This window comes from Gigantopelta aegis, chromosome 7 (genome assembly GCF_016097555.1).
Source record: "Gigantopelta aegis isolate Gae_Host chromosome 7, Gae_host_genome, whole genome shotgun sequence".
Taxonomy (NCBI): domain Eukaryota; kingdom Metazoa; phylum Mollusca; class Gastropoda; order Neomphalida; family Peltospiridae; genus Gigantopelta; species Gigantopelta aegis.
In genome coordinates, this window is record NC_054705.1 from 11,052,706 (window position 1) to 11,074,283 (window position 21,578).

Sequence of the window (21,578 nt, forward strand, 5' to 3'; positions counted from 1 at the left end):
AAGATCCCTTGCGGCTAAGCGAAAAAAGTAGCCAGCTCATGAAGTTTCCTCTCTATATATATGTGTGGTCCTCAATCATATGTCTGACGCCATATAACCGTAAATAACATGTGTTGAGTGCGTCGTTAAATAAAACATTTTCTTCCTTCTTCCTTCAAACATCTGATAATTTTTGACACGAATAGAAGTCTAGAGCAAACTCGCTACAGTTGAGTGCGTCGTTAAATAAATCATTTCTTTCTTACATTCAGGTCAGAATCAAGGTCCTGGTGATGACAGCTCGTCAAAGACCCAGAGCCAGATGTCCGTGTTTGTTGGATACCCAGAAGAGGACATGCAGCAACTGAAGATATATCTGCGAAGTGTCTCGGCGTCGGAAGCACTTGCTACTCTGGCAGCAGTTATTGAAGCTTTGCCAGTCGTATATGAAGCTGTTGGAAACCATGACCCACTTACTGGAAAAAACATTTTTGTTGGATGTCTAAACAAGGTTTGATTATAGCAAAATTATGTATGAAAATAGGATCATTATCTGTGCCAAACCTACATATTTTATCACACACACACACACACACACACACACACACACACACACACACACATATATATATATATATATATATATATATATATAGATATATATTTATATGTATGTATGTATGTATGTATGTACATATATACTGTAGATCTTGAAATTAACGCGTTCCTAAATTAATGCGAGTGACGGTGGGCAGACTAAAATGCGACATGAAATTAATGCGAGTGGCCTCCCTTTAAAATATTACCTTCCTAGCAACACACGTCCGTGTACTTTTTGGTTCAATCCAAGTTACAGTTGTCTTCAATGAGATCAACTTACTAAGATATCTGTGTACACATCAGTTAACCTGTTTAGTCCTTAGTGTTTTTGGTGAGACCAACTCCAAGCATATTTTGCAGCGTTCAATTACGTAACGGGTATGGTTACATAAATCTGATTAAACATTAGCATATATGTACCATTACAACTGTATCTTCCTAAGAATGTAGACATATTTCAAAGTCATAACAAAAGAACAATTCGCCCAACTAAGTTGCAGTGAACTCAAAGAAACGGTCGACCTAAGGATTAGCGTAACACCCATTCACACGCGATGTATCGTGTCGGCTTTTGATAGGATGGCCAAACACCCTGCAATTATTACGCGTGGCTGGCATCTTGTTAGATTATTGTACAATTAGTATGTCTCGTCTACAATGAATTGTGCTCCAGCTGTTTTATAAATGTATTAGAATTTTAATCTTTGTTTTAAAAGTGTGACACATAGCTTGCTGGACTAGTCAACGATTAGTCAGACTTGCCTACAATGAATCGTTTTCCAGTTGTGTTATATGTTAGAATTTTAATCTTTGTTTGTTTTGTTTTAATAACGTGGGATACATAGACAAAACATAGAAATAAATGCGTCATATTATTAATGCGAATAACACGAACTCGCATTTTTCGCATTAATATTATGATCGCATTAATTTCCGGATCTACAGTATATATATATATATATATATATATATATATATATATATATATATATATATATATCCATTTAACACATCCATTGCTCATACAAACAATGTATTTATATGCAATGGCTATAAAAACAATAATGACATTTATCATGACGTATTGCTTTATGGTCTGGAAAAGTACACATTTTAACATGTTATTGTGTGTATATGTCTAACAATAGCTATAATACTGTAGTTGTGACAAGGAGCATTCATGAAAAATATATTTTAGTCAAAAAGAGAGTTACATAACGTTTTTCTCTACACCTACACATCCCATGTAAGTCACATAAGAGATTGGCCATGCACACACCCACACACGTGGATTACGTAATATTTGAATGGTCCGTTACAATGAACATAATACCCCGTATACATACTTAAATTTTAACACGTTAATTGTTTCTAGGTGTCTTAGAAGTAAACAATTATAACCTATTGTACAATTAATTTTAAGTTATTTTAAGACATATACAAACAATAGGTACCAAACATTTGTAATATCCAATCTAATTGTAGTCGTACACGGAACATCCACATACAAAGTGATAAATAAAATATAAAAGTTTTGTTTTGTTTAACGACACCACTAGAGCGCATTGATTTATTAATCAACGGGTATTAGATGGCAAACATTTGGAAATTCTGTCAAATAGCCTTAGCGAGGAAACTCGCCACATTTTTCCTTTAGAAGCAACACATCTTTTATATGGACCATCCTACAGACAGGATAGCACATACCACGGCTTTTGATATACCAGTCGTGGTGCACTGGCTGGAACGAGAAATAGCCAAATGGGCCAACAGACGGGATCAATCCTAGAACGACAGCATATCTGGTGAACACAATACCACTGAGCTACGTCCGGCTCCCTGCAGGCCGTTTTAAATGCACACTGACTCATTAAATAACTGCCCACCAACTGCAGATAGTAGGATATATGGGAGATTGGCTTGTTACCATTAAAAATCTCAGTGTCATACAAAATGCAAAGCCAAAGGTAATACAGTCTCGGAGTGCTACACTGGGGTGTGATACCGTCCTCGGTGGTGTCGTGGTTAAGCCGTCGGACATAAGGCTGGTAGGTACTGGGGTCGCAGCCTGGTACCGGCTCCCACCCAGAGGAATGAGTTTTAACGACTCAATGGGTAGGTGTAAGACCACTACACCCTCTTCTCTCTCTCACTAACCACTAACTCACTGTCCTGGATATACAGCCCAGATAGCTGAGGTGTGTGCCCAGGACAGCGTGCTTGAACCTTAATTGGATATAAGCACGAAAATAAGTTGAAATGAAACGAATGAGGTGTGATGGATCAATGCATTTCATACTGATTCATAAATATCACACCATAACAAAAACACTTTTTTCTTTTTGTTTCATCGATTGGGGGAAAAACCCAAACATTTGTGCTATAGATAATGCTATAAATAGTTTGGTTATGGCTTGCAGAACGTAAAGTTACAAAGGGTGTAATGTCCCAATGTTACCTATCCAGTCCCCTCTAAGAGTATGAAATTTAGAGACTGAATTAGAAGATAAACATCATTTGACGTCAGATTGGAGGCAGTTTATCGTGCATTTAACACTGCTAATTGACATTTCAGATCGAACGCTAAAAACGTGTTCAATGTTGGAACTATTTTTAATCCGTGGAGCAAAACGTAGTGAACTGGCTAGACACGGCCATCTTTTTTGGGTTTGGGTCAGCCTTTAAACGCTAACGCACTGTTGACAATTACATAAAAACATACACCTACAGAACTTCGGACACATTTAATCAATGGTTAAAAAGGACAATTCATGAACAAGAATAAATAAATATACAAACTATTTTCTGTCACGGTCAGCTGGTGTTTATCTCCTATAATTCTATCGTCTGCTACAGTTCTGTACACTCTTAAGTCTTGTAAACATACAATCTGTGCACTAACTTCCTTTCTGTTCTTCGCTTGTTCCGCTGTGTTCCCCATAGCTGGGTTCCATGTCGTCCTCGAACCATTCAGAATTTATTTCTCTTTCTGGATCAAAAATATCCACCAGCGTTTCGATGTCAAACGTAGCTGTAATCTTGATTCTTTGTTGATAAGCACCTATTCATATTCCTACGCGAGTAAAGCGGCCTAATTAAATCAGAGGTGGTTATCGTAAATTTAACACCTCTAATTTAAGGTGTGTAGCTAATGAGAATCGAATATTTTCCAAAGTCATGGTAGAATTACCATTTAACTCCTAATATCTAGTATTTATGCAGGCTATTGTATGACATGGAGTTCCCATCTTAGTTTAATTTTAGACGTCAATGTAATATATAATGTATTCTTTTTTTCAGCACGTGAACAAAATCTGTTTCAACGTGAATAAGTCTGACCAAGGATGCGTTTCTACCTTGGCAGACGATTTGCAAAATGTGTTATTGGTATTTCAAAACCTGAAGCAGACATATTAACTTTTTAAAAACAGTTTCGTGGATTCTACACTACAAATCACAAAATATATTTGCATTTTGTATACTAACTAAAGACTACAAGCATTTATGACGTGACTGGTTTAACAAAGTCGCCCCCCCCCCCCCCCCCCCCCCCCCAACACAGAGATAGACACGCTAAAGAAAGCATGCTGTTTTTCTCTTTCGTTTTACCATATATTAATTAATGGATGCTTTTTAATGTGGCCGCTTAAGAAAGGTGACCGCTTAAGAAAGGTGACCTGTGAATTGTGAATACTAGCAACTACTTGTACAGTCTTTATAATGTTTGTTGTTGTTGTTTGTTGTTGTTGTTGTTGTCGTTGTTGTACAATAGATGGTAATTCTTGGATTTGTGCTCTACGGTTTACTATAAGTAAATTGTTTCGTCATGTTGCTTTCTATTAAAATAATAAAGTGTGATTTCAAAGTATTAACTTGACCGTTTGGAATTTATGATCTCACTAGTTGTTACTGTTTGTAAAACCTTTTATAAAACGGTAAAATCTTACCCGGACCGCTCATTAGATGTCAGTTGCCAATGGTATTATAAATATTTCAAATGTATGTTTTCAATTGTAAAATGTCCCATTAACCAATGTTTACATTAAAAGGTTGCAATAAAGATTGTATTGTATTGTAAGAATAGAACATGTACGGTTGTTTTATCAGTTAGTAATAAAAATAACAAGTTACTTCAAAATGGAATAAATATAATAGCTGCTCAAAACTTTTTGCAAAATAAATACGAAATAGAAAAATATATCATTTTTAAAAACTGTAAATATGAGGAGTGTAAAACCACCATGGAAACGACTCTTCAGCCAAGAAAGTAATTTGATGGAAGAAAATAGAAACAATTATCAAGCGAGCGCTTGACGTGAATTTTGACATTATTACTTATCACTATAATTAACTACTATAACTTTTCTTTTTAACAATCTTTCTTTCTTAACTTATATATTTATTTTATGTCCCCATTGCATCAACCAGCCTATTTAAATATATATCTATTAACTAGCCATTTATAATGTGTTATAAATACTACTATCTACATGTACATATGCATTACTATTAAATATATTACCATCTACATTATTTGTATAAGTATTACTATTACTATAATCAGCATACCACCACAATGTGTATGTACTCCCAGTATTTTGCGTGTATAATGTAATTCATATTCTGTGAGGCGATGAATCAGGGCACCCCAACCCTGGCATCGTCAAAATGAGCTGGGGACAATAATAATAATAATAAAAATAATAATAATAATAATAAAAAAGAAGTTTTTGAAACAATATTTATTAACGTTTAACGTTTGGGATTGACCAACAGGTGATGCCTATATTAAGGTCTCTCCCTAAGAAAAGAAGTTACTTCAAACCATTGAATTATTTGAATACGTTAAATGTCAGCCTACTTTAATCGTTAAATAAACATTTGAAAAATGTTTTACAGTATTTTACATTACTTTTTAAACCAATATATATAAGACTGCTACATGTATAATGTAACAAAATAACATGGGCAAAATACAGTCAGAAGGTTTACAATTAAACATACATAGTGTTTTAGTTTTTCCCCAATTCCTAAAAGAGAATATGTGAACCGCAACATTTGTCACAATTAGGAACTATAGTGGACCGTAATGAATGAAGTCTCACCCGGAAGTGAACTGTGTAGTGAGACTTAAATGACAAAACTGTATTCCCTGATCAAAATCGCATCTCTGCGCAAGGTAGAGTCGTGATTGCTTCCATGGTCCACCCAAAGTGATTGTATCTGCAGTGGAGAGTGCACGTGTATTAGTCCTTCAGATGTTGCCAGTTGTAGCACTGTGTTTTTCACCAATGATATTTCAAAATAAACAATGTTCCACTCTTATTTTGGTAATATTTTTTCTGTGTATTTTTACCTTTATTTTAACAATAATTAAACATAATAAATAAATAAATACATAAATAAAATAATGCATCGAAACAAAAAGTTAGTGCCGACCGCGACCCGCCACCCAAACTCCCACATTATTATTATTATTATTATTATTATTATTATTAAATGCTTTGTTAAGCTGACATTAAATTACTATCAGCATTTTTGTGAATTTAGCTAGAACAGAGATAGAAATTCATGGAATCAACCAAAGTTTGTCAAATGCCCATTCGACTCTATATATGGTGCCATAAACGGCCATGTAGTGTGGTCAAAATAATAATGAACCCACCACAAATTGCAACAAAAGGTTTTGCTTCAGTTTTGTTATTAAAATGGTCTCCAGAATAATATACTAAGTCTGAAAACATTTTTGCAGGCGAAGTTTACTTTTTCAAGATGGCCACCATAATACTTCATTTGACAAGATGTTGACTTGAAATTTTTATTTTATACATATTTTAAATGTTGAATTATTGTTAATAATATTATCAAAGGCAATTAAACACAATGTGAGCTTATTTGTTTTGTTTTTTCTTCCCACACTTAAATTCAGAATGGCTACCAAAGTAACCTATAATTATCAAATAATTTGGTTTCAATGTGAAGTCTTCGATTACATCAAATGCTAAGAAACGTGTATTTAGTTTGGGTATACAGGAATATACTACACAACAATACTGAAACGGAGAATTAAGAAAGCCAGTTGAGAACTGAATATGTTTCTTGAAGGAAATGTTTTATTTAACGACGCACTCAACACATTTCATTTACGATTATATGGCGTCGGAAATCTGGTTAAGTACCACACAGATATTGACAGAGGAAACCCGCTGTCGCCACTTCATGAGCTACTCTTTTCGATTAGCAGCAATGGATCTTTTATATGCACCATCCCACAGACAGGATAACACATACCACAGCCTTTGATATACCAGTCGTGGTGCACTGGCTGGAGCGAGAAATAGTTAAATGGGCCCACCGACGGGGATCAATCCTAGACCAACCGTGCATCAAGCGAACGCTTTACCACTGGGCTACGTCCCGCCCCTAAAAAACCCCAGCCATGCACCCTCTATACAACGGTACAGCAGGAGTTGAAACATCAAGTGTAATGTAACTTCAAGATAAATGTGACAGTATGAGCAGTTCCTGTCAAAACGTTGGTCTCAACTGTTCCACTGGGTGTCAAGACTTGAGGCAGCTAATCCAATTTGTGGCAACCGAATATGTTTCTTGAAGGTTTTTGGCAATCAAAACTTTAAAATGAGCAAACTTGTTGGACTTTTTTGGTAATGTATTATTGTTTTCTGCTATTGCAACAAACAAAATTGGCTTAGTTGCCTCAACAGTCTTCACACCCAGTGGACATGGGCGTACATAGGATTTTGAAAAGGGGGGTTCCAAAATAGATTGCAGAGATTTTGGGCATATATTTCTATGTTGAGTTTTGAAAAGGGGGGTTCCAAAATAGATTGCAGAGATATTGGGCATATATTTCTATGTTGAGTAAATATAATAATGTCAGATGTCAATGTCAGATATATTAAATTATAAAAAAAGCGATTTCGGGGGGGGGGGGGGGGGGGGGGGGGGGAGATTCGGTCGAACCCATCGACAGGATGGAACTGCTCATACTCTCTTTTGATGTTTCGACCCCTGCTGTACCATTGTATGGACATGCTAGGATGGCTTCTCCAGCATACACTATGTCATCTTGTGTGGCATTTTTATCCAAAGAGATCTAAGCCTGGGCCAATGACTGATGTTCAGTTATGTCTGGGACATCAATTTTTATCATTCCCGGCTAATGTGTTGTGATAATGGAAATATTGTTTATCAGTGTTGTACTGTATTTCATAAGCGTACAAGACAGGGGACGGGGTGGAGGGTCAACTGCCACCTAGTGCTGGAGCAAAACGTCAAATTCGGGCAAAACTGATACAGATATTCGGGCAAAATGTGCTAACCTGAGACCTTTTCACCATGTATTTCCATCATTTGACCGTCAATATTAGTTGTAATCTATGCAAAAATTCGTAGTAGCCTAATCCGTTTGCAACCCTATATGACTGTTTGGCAGTAATGATAATAATGAATTTAAACGTTGTTATCCATATTAGGGCATTTTCGTTTAATTCGGACAATAGAACTACATTCCCCACCCCTACCCTACACTTCTTAATGCGGGCGTTCGTGGCGGGCGTTTTCTTGGTCTATGCAACGGTATTTTGAGATGAAAACGTTTTCCAAAATTGTTGACCAAAACAATAAAAATTGACCTATGACAGTACAAAATTAAGGTCTTGAAATGATTAGTACCTTTTAAAAAAAAAAAAAGGAAAAAAAAAAGAGAAGATAATAATAAAAAATACATCCTTATAAAATTTAATGGACGAAATGCTTTAAGTTTAATTTACAGCGTGTTTTCGTTAAACGGTTGAACATATTATCAACAAGAACTAGTTCTTCTGCGAACGTCCGCGTTTAGAAACGTAAGGCTTGTCATCATATGTTACGTCATAGCGTTAAAGTTCGTTTTTGTTTCTTGACATGACTCAACGTAGCTGAGAAATGTGTTTCAAGCAACATTTTGTGACACCATAGCGTCGAACACAATCCACAGGTAGTTGTTTTTGTTATGTTTGTTTTTAAAAGAAAAATTATTACTTTACATATTTCATTAAAATGTCACAGCCATTTTTCATCAGAGGTGATAGAAATAACAGCGCTACAGCAAGGCGCCATATTGTTGCAGAAGACAGTGTCAGAGTGAAGTGCTGTAATTTGTGTTGAGATCGTTGGCACGATGGTGAGTCGGACAACTTTGAAAGTATATTCGTTGAGTTTTGCACAATAATAGGGACAAAATAATAAATAAATGGTAAAGATTATCCATAGCCTTCTCCACATAGAATAATGCAGACGTCAAGGGAATGTGAGATTTAATGTTGGCCAACAATGCGATGCGCGAACTTGGTCAGTCTGAAATGTGTACAGTCTAAACTTTAAATGTGATTAAAACTGCAGATTTAACAGGCAAATTAATAATAATAGGGCGGGACGTAGCCCATTGGTACAGCGCTAGATCGCCGTCGGTGGGTCCCATTGGGCTATTTCTCACTCTAGCCAGTACACCACGACTGGTATATCAAAGGCTGTGGTATGTACTACCTTGTATGTAGAATAGTGCATATAAAAGATCCCTTGCTGCTAATCGAAAAGAGTAGCCGATGAAGTGCCGATAGCGGGTTTCCTCTGATTAGCTATGTGATCCTTAACCATATGTTTGATGCCATATAACCGTAAATAAAATATGTTGAGTGTGTCTTTCTTCTTTTTTTAATAATAATTTCTAAAAAAATCCAACTCCAGTGTTTTTGCTGGAAATTTTTTTTTGGGGTATAGCGCTATGAAATGGAATATTTACAATGTGTGTGCTGAATTAAACCGCAGTTGATAGGGGGTAGGGGAGGTTCGGGTAATTGCGGACACTCTTGGCTTCCACTGTACTTGTCACTTGCTAACTGGACACTGCACAATAATGCCTACCTAAAATTTAAATGAACTGGATTGGCTGTTTTTCCTGTCACTGTACATCACAATCAGCCATTGGGTAAATTCTGTTTTGTTACTGTAAATTATAATAAAGTAAGAATGGTCAAAGGAGGCGAAATGCGGACATACATCTGTAAAATGTGGACATACATCTGTAAAATGTGGACATACATTGGTAAAATGCGGACATGGTCAATGTATACAATTTTCTTTTAATCTACAGCATTTTAAACATTTATTTTGTTACAGAATATAAGCAATTAAACTAGTAAGTCTCTAAAATTATCTTTTATCAATTTCTGTTGAAATACGGAGTAATACAGTAATTATATGCAATTAGGTTTTAGTTATTTTCCGATCCCAAGTTTTTGTCTTGAGCCATTCAAACCGCATTGATCCAAATGTTATTTTTAACTCCGTTGAAATAAATAAAAATGAGTTTATTATAAAATAAATATTTGTTTTAGAATAGATCATCCCTGCAGCGTACTTATTTTGCTGTCCGCAATTTAACTAGTGTGGTTTACGTAGTTGTTCAACTGCGGACAAGTTTAATTTTATCAAATAATAATTATTATTAATACAAATTTATTATTTATTATTATTATTATTAAAAGTTGCAAATGCCGATACCTAAAGTCTGAACCAAATTGTTAACAACTATGATAAATTATTCTCCTCTGTTTAATTACCGTTATATTTGTCCAGACACAAGTTGTGAAATTGTTTTAGTGTTACACAGATTCCACATATACATGTATGAGACTGTAACGATGTCACCAATATGGACTTTGTTGAGATCGCATTTGGCAAAATACATGCAGTTTGTTGCCCTCTGACATTTTACTTTTTTATGGAATACTCTTCAAGAGGGGTGAAAACCTCCGAAATATATAAAATAATTAATTTAGAAATCAATGTGCTCTTGTGCTCTCTCTGTGTGTGTGTGTGTGTCTCTCTCTCTCTCTCGCCCCTGCGCGTGCTGTAACCTCACCGTGGTGCAGGGGTGTAACATTCTCTTTGAGAATGGCCAATACAGCACAAATTGAAGTTTAGAGTAAAATTCGGTGTCCGTAAAATTCTGTGATATTTGTATTTGTATTTTTGCACAGTTCTTTACACTGTTTTTGTTTAAACCTTGAATTTTTATATTGATGTTGATCATCACTTTATTTATTTGCATTACCATAGTTTGACACCCAATAGCCGATGTATTTTTCGTGCTGGGGTGTCGTTAAACATTCATTCATTCTTTCATTTCTCTCTCTCTCTCTCTCTCTCTCTCTCTCTCTCCTCTCTCCTCTCTCTCTCTCTCTCTCTCTCTCTCTCTCTCTCTCTCTCTCTTTTAAAGATTTTAAAGTACCACCATTCATACATTATTGTGCCTAATAAACATAGGGGCTGAATATAAGCATAGGGTCTGGAAAATTTTCTAAAATCAATTAAAAGTAGGGTGCGGAATTAGCATAGGGTGTAGAAATTAAAATAAAAAACCCAATAAGAGTAGAGTGTGGAATTAGCATAGGGTCTGGAAATTTAGCTAAACTGTAAAAATTTACTAGTAATGAAAACAGTTTGGTTTGACGTAAAAATAAAAATAAGTGTTTTGGAAATAAAAAAAATATACTATTGTTGTGTGTACATGTGTACATGTAATTTAAAAAACAAGCGGCTCAGAAATAAATAACTTGTAGTAAATTCCATAGTATGAAAAATGAAAAAATGTGTTCACTATAAACATATGTTTCTATTATCTAACTGTTATAACTGTGTCACTGTCACACACAATTAGTTAAAACTGTAAGTGTGTTTGTACATCTAAATGAAATTATGATAATTAATGTGAGGCGAGATTGCAGCTTTGAAAAAAAATCCAAAAGTTCCATGCAAGAAAACCAAAACAATCAGGTTGGATGACAGCTTGCTAGATTCATCTCCAATATTTTTTTTTTTTATTTTTTTTTTTTTTTATCCCAGTGCCCCCTTTCCTTTCTCTCCTTTGAATTCCATCTCATTTCTTCCCGATCTGGCAACTCTTCCTATCTTTCAACTTCTTTCGCTGTCCACCTCCACATCCCAGTCCTTGTCTCCAACCGCGACAGGTGCTTGTCTCTTGTGACTATCTGTGCCACACACCTGTTCCCCATCAGCTTTTAGCTGTGGGCTTAGTCTGACTACTTCGGGGAGTGTTCAGTAGTTACTTCTGGCATTGTTAAGAGGCACTTGTAACCACCTACTATGCACCCCTACTACCGGCGGTCATTAGTTAGTGATGTGGGTCAGACCAGCTTTATTAGCGGCAGAGGACGAGGATGACAGGTGGGTGTAGGGATATACACAGAGACTGCATCATCTCCTATATTTAACACATGGTCAATTATAACAAAACGTAATTTCATCAACTTAATTTTTACCTGTATCATTCTTTATTTTTAAAGCATAGGTGGGGACACTTATGATGCCAGGGGCTGGCATGCATACAATCTAATTAAAATTAGCACCAGCCAGTTGGAGCTCATGTCCACCAATCAAAACCTTACTTGCAGAATCCTGCCAGTGATTTAAAAATAATTTGGAAACATTCCAAATTATCCTGAGGGTATACGACATGTTTCGTGTGAATTACGAATGCCTTCAAAACATGTTTTATTTTATAAAATAATTAATTTGTAATGTTAAAACTGAAGATTGATTTAGGTTTGGGTTTTTTATAAATAAATAAATAATTTTTAATGTAAAATTGAAGACTGATAACCCATCCTGTACGTATTCGTATGGTTCGCTGTACTGAGGCCACTAAAATAGACACGCCCGATATTTTTAGAATTTGTATGCTTCCAAATAACGTTATAAAAGGCGAAGTGTGACTGGTCAATATTTAAATTATTATTTACAGACGAAATGTTACCTGGACATTGGGGACTATGCAGTGTTGTTAGTTTTAAATCACTGGCAGGATTCTGCAAGTAAGGTTTTGATTGGTGGACATGAGCTCCAACTGACTGGTGTTAGATCCACATGTAATAGTGGAGCTAATTTTAATTAGATTGGCATGCATAAATCTCAGCTGAAGATTCACAAACAACTGTGGTCATCGGCCATACCAGCTGTTAGCGGAACGCGCCGGAACTGGAATGCGGTTAGGGGATGTAACTCTGCCTAATTTTTCTCGCTAATTTCTAATAAACTATTTGCAAGTGAAAATAAAAAGGTTGAGTGGAATTTGTAATTAAAATGAGTGGAATATACATGTGTATTGTAATGCAAAAAAATATATATAAAAAGAGGAAAGAATGTAGATAAAGTTTGGGCCAGTTCCCCTTATCCTAAAGGAACTGTACTTTATCTACTCTAATACATAGCTTAACAAAAAGTCATATATTTACCTTTAAGAATTCGGTACCCCCGTCTTCAATGTTTGGTGAAAAGGTGAAGTGTAATTGATTCATTGATATAAAGTGCTTGCATGAACTGTTGCATCGATTTACAGGCGAGCACTCAATCGAACGCATCCTAGGAATTTACTCAACCGAATAAAACTGAACTGAGCCGAGCGATAAAAACAAAATGGCGGCCAACAATGTTCGGAAATGTGTTTACATTTTGTTGTAGAGTAACATACTTTGTTGTGCCTTAATGGTTCAAATGATCAATTAAGCAGAAAAACAATGTATGTATATTAATAAATAAATAAATGTATTATCTGACCACAAAAGCTGGCATTTTATTTGACAACTCGGAAAATTGTAAATTCCGTTTAAGATTTGCAATTCCGTCCGCTATTCCGTGATCGCGGAAAATCGGTACCCCTAATAGAGGCTATGTGTAAGCATTTGATAAATTAAGAATTGTAATAAGCGATGGGTGCCGAATTAATGTAGGGGGTTACATTTTTTTTAGATGTAATTAAACGTAGGGTGCTGAATAAGCGTAGACACCAACATTTTTTCACAAATTTAATAAACGTAGGTGTACTTTTATTTGGCACTCGAGAGTAAGTCATTTAGCTCTCATTTTCAATCACTGTCTTTGACGTAGCAGGTCAGAATGGTAAAGAATGCATTTTCTCTCTCTTGCATTGGACACGTGGCCGTTTTGCCATTATTTCATGAACTGCGGATACAAAGGCAGGCCTCCCAGACCTATATTTCCTATATTTTTTATAGGATCCTATATAAAAAAAACTCCTATATTGAGATTCATTTCCTATATTTGACTCGACTGCTTTGCCAAAATGCCTGATGAATAAAATATGTTACCGAGTTATATTTGCAATGAAAGGCAGCCAGCCTGTCAGAAATTCAGAAAATGCTTTGAATGTGCACCAACTCTGGCAAGCCTTAGTATATATTTGTTCAGGGTTGAAAATTAACATAAAAACCATGGTCGCCAGCAGGGCCAGTTGAAGAAAAATCTTACTGGCCCTTCTCAAATTCAACTAGCCCTCCAATTTAACTGCATAGCCAAAGTCAAAACTAGAATGTTCTTTGTTGAATAATAACCATGTATATAATCCATTTGCATCGAAAGGAAACCGATGAATTGGCATGTAACGAATAAAGTTAAAATTCATATTAGAAACATATTATTAAGTTTTAAATCCATACCAATCCAAATCACATTTAAAGAGAAAAAAAATAGTCCAGTATAAATAAAAGTTACTTTAAAAGTTACCATTAAATGATAAAGATTAAATAATATTTTTTAATACAGTGAAACAAAAAAAAGAAGCTAGAACAGTATGCAGCTTCACTTGCATTGTCTCTGAAGTAATCGATAATGCAATACAAAGAGACTAAAGGTAGAACTGCGTGTGTTTTAGTATATATCTAATGAAACAAATTCTATGTGCATCTGACGTCAAAAGCTATACAATATATATCTTGAAGTATAAGGGTATATGCAATGATGCTTGTGAAACTGCTATCATCTACATACATGTATCTATTTAAAAACAGTGTTAACCGAGTCATGATTATTTTATTTTAGTGAAATAGACATCTTTAGATTAACTTCTAAGGAGTGACAGTATTTGCAGTTTTTTAGTTTTACACAGATGTAATAATAAAGAAATTATAAAACTTACAAGTGCAAAGGTCAAGAAAATTCGTAAACTTATTGTTAAATTTTTTATAGCACTCACTCTAGTTTGGGAATTAACACATTTCACAATCTTACATTACATTCTCCAAGAAATATAACAATGGAAAAAAATGTATGTGTTATTGTGTTGCATCAGTTACTGACTGCATGGGGGAGTTACGTCAGTTACCACTAAATTTTAATTCTTGGTGTGCCCAGTTAGATTATTATGTTGCCATGTTGTGTAACCATGGCACAACTAAGAGAATATAAAAGTATATAATATATGGTAGCACTGTTGGAGGGCAATCTTAAAATTAAGCTTCAAAAGGTAACTGACGCAACGAGGTCATGCTATAATTAAGTTCAAGTTTTCGTTCATAAAAATCTATTCCAAATTTATTAATTTGTGTTGTTTGGGAATTACTATTAAGATCTTAGAAACAAAATGCAATACTTTATCATATTCATCCAATTTTAATGACATTTTTGAAAAAAGATTTCAGTGCAATTGGGTTCTATTTTTAGGAGGAAATAGCACAAATTAAAGATGGCCACCAGGTCACATGACACTGTTTTGAATTAAAACCTGAGTTTTTTTTATGGTTTAATGATTATTAACAAATAATTCTATGTGAAAAATAAAGGTATACTAAGGGGGGGGGGGGGGGGGAATTCACTCCAGGGGTATCATTTTTCATGGAATTGCCCTATATGTAATGAAACAAATTCTATGTGCATCTGACGTCAAAAGCTATACAATATATATCTTGAAGTATAAGGGTATATATGCATTGATACTTGTGAAACTGCTATTTAAAAACAGTGTTAACTGAGTCATGATTATTTTATTTTAGTGAAATAGACATCTTTAGATTAACTTCTAAGGAGTGACAGTATTTGCAGGTCTTGAAATCTATTTTTTTTTATATAGTTTTACACAGATGTGATAATAAAGAAATTATAAAACTTACAAGTGCAAAGGTCAAGAAAATTCTTAAACTTATTGTTACATTTTTTATAGCACTCACTCTAGTTTGGGAATTAACACATTTCACAATCTTACATTACATGTATGCCTCCAAGAAATATAACAATGGAAAATAATGTATGTGTTAATGTGTTGCGTAAGTTACTGACCGGGGAGTTACATCAGTTACCAATAAATTTTAATTCTTGGTGTGCCCACATAGATTATTATGTTGTCATGTTGTGTAACCATGGCACAACTAAGAGAATATAAAAAAATATAATATATGGTAGCACTGTAGGAGGTCAGTATTAAAATTAAGCTTCAAAGGGTAACTGACGCAACGAGGTCATGCTATAAGTTCAAGTTTTCATTCATAAAAATCTATTCCAAATTTATTAATTTGTGTTGTTTGGGAATTACCATTAAGATCTTAGAAACAAAATGCATCCAATTTTAATGACATTTTTAAAAAAAGATTTCAGTGCAATATTTATGGTTCTATTTTTAGGAGGAAATAGCACAAATTAAAGTTGGCCGCCAGGTCACATGAGACAGTTTTGAATTAAAACCTGAGTATTTTATGGTTTATTGATTATCAATAAATAATTCTGTGTGAAAAATAAAGCCATAACAGTGAAACAAAATTCAGTCCAGAGGTATAATTTTTCATGGAATTGCCCTATATTAGTCTGGGAATGACAGTCTTCTTTGTGCACCTGTGAGAGATGGTTCAATATGGAGAACTCTCCAGTAAAGGATTTCCTTGGGAGTGGCTTTCCTCCTGAAGACGAGGCACTAGCTATAGATAAAGATTCATGGAACTATCCACTATTTTGCCAAATACCCAATCGACTCTGCATTGCATGTGCAGAGATACGGCCCTGATCTCGTATTGTGGTTTTTGTCGTTCAGATTGTGTTGGATTTATCCTATGCTGTTTTATAAATATATATGGTTTTTAGTTACACTGAATGTTTTACCCCCAAAAACATTATTTCAGATGATATGGGTTTACAATTTAATAAATTAATATGTTTTTATATGAATTTTATCTTTGTGCCTACATGCCAGTTAACTGACTTTTGAAATAATCCATGTAGTAGCCTAATGGAACAATTCATTGTTAGTGTGAGTTAAAAGTACATGTTAAAATTTGATTTTGTCCCAGAATAATATAAGCTAATTAAATATGATTAATTTGTACCATAACATTGAATAACGTCATAATTAAGTACACAAATGTAGGTCTACTAAATAATTATGACGTATCCAGTCCATTAATCCGACAACTTAAAAAACAAACAAAAAACCATGATGTGTTTGCAGTATGTTTTGAGCTATATTTTTTTAAAGCCTCGGACCAAAATCTCAGAAGCTGAGGCCGAGTCTGGTAAGTCTGTCGTTGTCAAAATATAGAACATGTTTTATAATGTTATCTGTTGCCAGATTTGTAGTTCGCGCCAGCACAATAGCGGTGTGTTTTGTCACATTCGATTCAGTTTCAGTGCGTTAATTTTTCACCTGGTACCATATTCGCCAGACTCTAAAATCAATGGTCGCTCAACGGACTACCTTTGTGAAATTCATAGTCGCCCATAGCCAATAAAGGTTGCTAGCTACGGGCAGCCGGGCGACTGCTAATTTTCAACCCTGTTTGCTGAGGTAGTAGATGGTATTTTGTGTACATACATGTATGCAAGGTAAGAACATACCATTAGTAATGTAAATGTCTTTAAAAATCTGTGTATAATGCCTATAATCATGATAATCGGTCCCACTTTTCCTATAAAACTCCTATATTTGACCTCAAAATTCCTATAAAACTCCTATATTTTGGTATGCAAATTCCTATATTTCCTATATTTTAATGTGTACATGTACAAGTGGCTGGGAGGCATGCAAAGGTTTTGCAAGTTTGTTTTCCTTTAGACCATTAACTTTCGGACCAATGGAATTTATTATTGTTGAACCCGTGGCCCTTTGATCATTCAGACTATACATCAGGAGAGAAAGCGTACTTTCAAACTGTGAACAATTAACATTATTCGTTATTGCTGTTTTATGTATATTATTTTGAGAAATGCATTTATATCTTCCACATAAAAAATGTTTGTTATTTTTCAAATAGGTTTCCTTTTTTTTTTCGGCTAGCCAAACTCGAGTTATATGGACAAAAATCACTTAAAATGAAGTTTGTAAAAGGTATAGATTAATTAATTACTGCATAATGTCAAATTATGTGGAGAAAACAAATGTGAATGATCGTTATAAATGGTTAATTAAAGAAAAAAAAATTCTTAACATTGTAGCCACACACACACACATGCACGCACACACATACGTGGGCTCACAAACACACATGTATACGCGCACATACACACAGGCATGCAAACACACACACATGTGATTGACTAAAAAAACACCCTAAAAAATGGCTATAAACTCCTATTATATTTATTTTCAGGTATGTCCCGTGTACGGTTCATCTTACCTGTGACGGTGGTGATTTCGATCTTTGTCATTACTGTTAAATCCGATGGAGGTAAAGTTTTCATTTGTTACATCTAGATTGTAATGTAATGTGTCTAATTGTACTACATGTACATGTACATGTATATTGAAGCATGCATGTCGATTCATTATAATAGCTTAGGGGTAGCATGCCTGCCCACATTTTCAAATGAAGGACCTTAATTAATTGACATCAGCATGCAGCTTCATAAATGTTTTTAAAATTGATGTCATATTATCTTTTTGCTATCACAAATTATCATGAAAAACGTTACGCGGGGGTTTTCCCAGTGCTGTAAGGCTAAGCGGACCGACACGCCTTTGTCTGTAAAGTAAGCGCCTCAAATCAGTTGCCGCTATGCCTTGATTTCAAGTGCTTTAAAAAACAATTACCACAAGTACAACCGTGGCAGTTGATTACCTCTTGCAAACAACTTGTGTACATAACTGTATCTGAAGCACACCTAATCACCAAGATAGGTAAAACCCTTCCTCATGAATACCTAATAACGGATCAGTCTTTAGCTCACATTCTTCGTATAACACATACATGTATTGTGAGAAGAGACCTGTGTTTTGTAGTAACTTGTACATTGGTTACCATAAGCTTTGATTATTTCAATGCTGGCTCAATTCTGACTGACATATTACCCCCAACCACCCTTCTTGCTTTTAGCCATCCTTGTTTTGTAATGCAATTGTTATTCAGAATTGTCTTCTTTTATGTTTCACCAACCAGAATTTCGGCCAGATGATACGCTGGGCAACATTACGTACCATAAAATCGTAGAAATTAATTGATACACCTTTATAATTTTTGAAAGTTTATAGTAAGAGAACTGCTGTTTAAAATGTGTTAACGTACACGAAATGCTGTGTTCAGTTTGAAAAGAGTTCGAACCCATAACTACCCAGTAGAGGCACTTGTGGTTGCTTTTGCTTTTATTACGTCCCTCAAATTGTCTTTTGGCAGAAAGCCTGTCAGCACAAAAAGAAATTGATGTCGGGCCAAAACCTTTAAATTTTGTTTATAATGGCATGTCTTGTTAGAAATAGGTACATACATGTATCCTGAATGAGATGTATGTAGGATAAGCTTTATAGTTTCGACCAATAAAGGCCATTTTAGGGGTCATTTGGGGTCAAATTTGTTGAAACAAAAGATAATTTGACATTTTAAAATATATTTGAGGCTAGGACGTTTCGTATAATATATTACTCTTAATTATTATGATTGTAATAAATCATTTTATATTACAATATAGATGTAAACTACATGTACGGTGAATTTGGTATAAACATTGATTTATTTTCAAATAATGTGTGTAAAAATTTATATTTACAATCTGCATGCAAATTGGTGAATTTGGTGTAAAAATTGATTATCTCGAAATAATGTGTAATGTTTTTATTAAGCTTATAAATATATAGTGTAATTGTTTTAATGTTGTTGTTTTTTGTTTTTTTAAATATATACACAGTGTAATTGATATTTCAGTTTGGGGTGCGTGGGAACATACCAGCACAGCCTTATGTTTAATAGATTGTGTTAAAAAAATGACTTACGAGAGAACCTGTATGGAAGCCAGTTATCAAGATTGCCATGGATCAACACGTTTTTACAACTTGTCCGAATGTACAGGGGGCTATTGTGGTAAGGTTCCATTGGGAAAATGTGTTTACCGATATTGAAGTAATTGGTGTTACTCCTAGTGGAGTGGCAGTCCCCCTGAACATGATCAGTGATAGTGGAACATTATATTGAAGCAGTTACCACTTAGCCTAACATCTTTTCACCGTGTGCAGAGATTTTGATATATATATGGTTTTGTACCTTGTGTTGTTAAGATTGTTTGTAGCCCTGCGGTAATCTCTGACCCACTACCAACATTAATATGCCTACCGTAACCGATTTAACGTTGAGTCCAGTCATTAAACTGTAAACTTGTAGTAGTTAGCTCATCCCTTTACGAGAGATTCGTCTAGTTAGACCACAGTTATTGCGGCTGTTGAGTGATGGGTGTGATCATCGAGCGGTTGCCCGAGATCGGTTGAACCCGTCGCTCAACGACCACAATAACCGTGGTCTAACAAGACAAATCTTGAGTGAGGGATGAGGTAACTACCTTTTATCCTGCAACCACTGTTAAAATCAGGGTTTCTGCCAGAGAGTAAAAGTAAAACGGATATGGTGACATACTCAAATTTGTTTGCAGATATATATACATGTATCTATATTTTTTTTAAGTTAACCTTTTAACAAAATTAATTACTCTTATCATTACTGTATGATTTTTTTTATCCTTAACCCTAAACTTAACCCTTTTTTTCTGGGGGAGGCTCCCCATACCCGCTGTTGACTGTGGTTGCATTCCATTCCATAGCACCATTCCCAAGAATTTCTTTCTGGCAGAAACACTGCGTTTTTATTGACATAATATGATGACGGATAAAGCAGTCATATCCTGCTACTTTTCACGTCACTCATTGGTTGAATTATATGGGGAAACATGTCGGAAATACTAATTCATTCAGATGACGATTTAGATGACATTACATGTGCGGATTCAAGGAGAGTGCTGGGCCATGGTGGTACCCCCAAAATATAGTGTTTAGCAGGTAAATATATAAAGCATTTTATTTGTTTTTCTGGGTAACATTTTATATTTTGGTGAGGTACCATACATAAATATATGTTGGTGTGCTTTTCCACTGGCATGGCAAGGATTTTATATTGAGAAGTACGAGAGAGAGAGAGAGAGACAGAGAGATAGTGAGAGAGAGAGAGACAGAAAGAGAGAGAGAGACAGAGAGGTGGGGGAGGCTCCCGCACTGTCTTTGAGTTTTGTTACGAATATTTATAAGAAAAAAGAAAGAAAGAATTTTAGGTGTTACAAATACGGCTGCATGTCCATCCTTCTGAATAAAGTAACAGGAAAAATGGGAGGGGGTGACACTGACTCCACGCCCCCCTGCCCCACATCACTTGCTTTAAGCTCCTATGTTAACACCGCATACCTTCCCTTAATACTAGAGATACATCCCCTCTCTAGAAAAAGCTGCATCTGCTCTTGCATTGTCAGATGTTAGCAGATTAATCATGAAAAATGAAGATATACTGTTTCATATTTAATTTGAGTTTTTCCTTTTGAAGAAAAATACTCATTTTATTTTTTACAGATTTATATTGTTATTTTATTATTACGGTAATGTTAGTAAAAGTGTTTATTTTTTAAAACAATGTTCCAATTTACTTCCTGCTTCACTCTATGTGACTTGCAGTTTCATCTATTCAGCAATCGCTAAAAATTGGGTTAGACACGCCCGTGGTTTAACTATGGGATACACTATGGGTAAGATGAAATGAAGAGACAACAAAGCGTGGTACAAAGTAACTAAGACGACATATTACTAGCAATTTTAAAGTCAAGAGTGGCTACGTCATTTAATTATCTTTAAGCGTAATACAGTTTTTCACATTTTCTTATCCTTCTCAAGATCC

The 21,578-nt window shown here is 35.0% G+C and overlaps 1 protein-coding gene across 1 annotated transcript in view; it reads left to right on the forward strand.

Moving 5' to 3' along the window:
* The first annotated feature begins 7,761 nt into the window (after positions 1-7,761).
* The window catches only part of LOC121377880, a 56,583-nt gene continuing 42,766 nt past the window's right edge, over positions 7,762-21,578 (forward strand). The window contains exons 1-3 of the mRNA XM_041505978.1: positions 7,762-8,578; positions 18,030-18,107; positions 19,575-19,730. Of these exons, the coding sequence (XP_041361912.1) occupies positions 18,032-18,107; positions 19,575-19,730 (232 nt within the window). The 5' untranslated portion in view covers positions 7,762-8,578; positions 18,030-18,031. The remainder of the gene's footprint in view (positions 8,579-18,029; positions 18,108-19,574; positions 19,731-21,578) is intronic.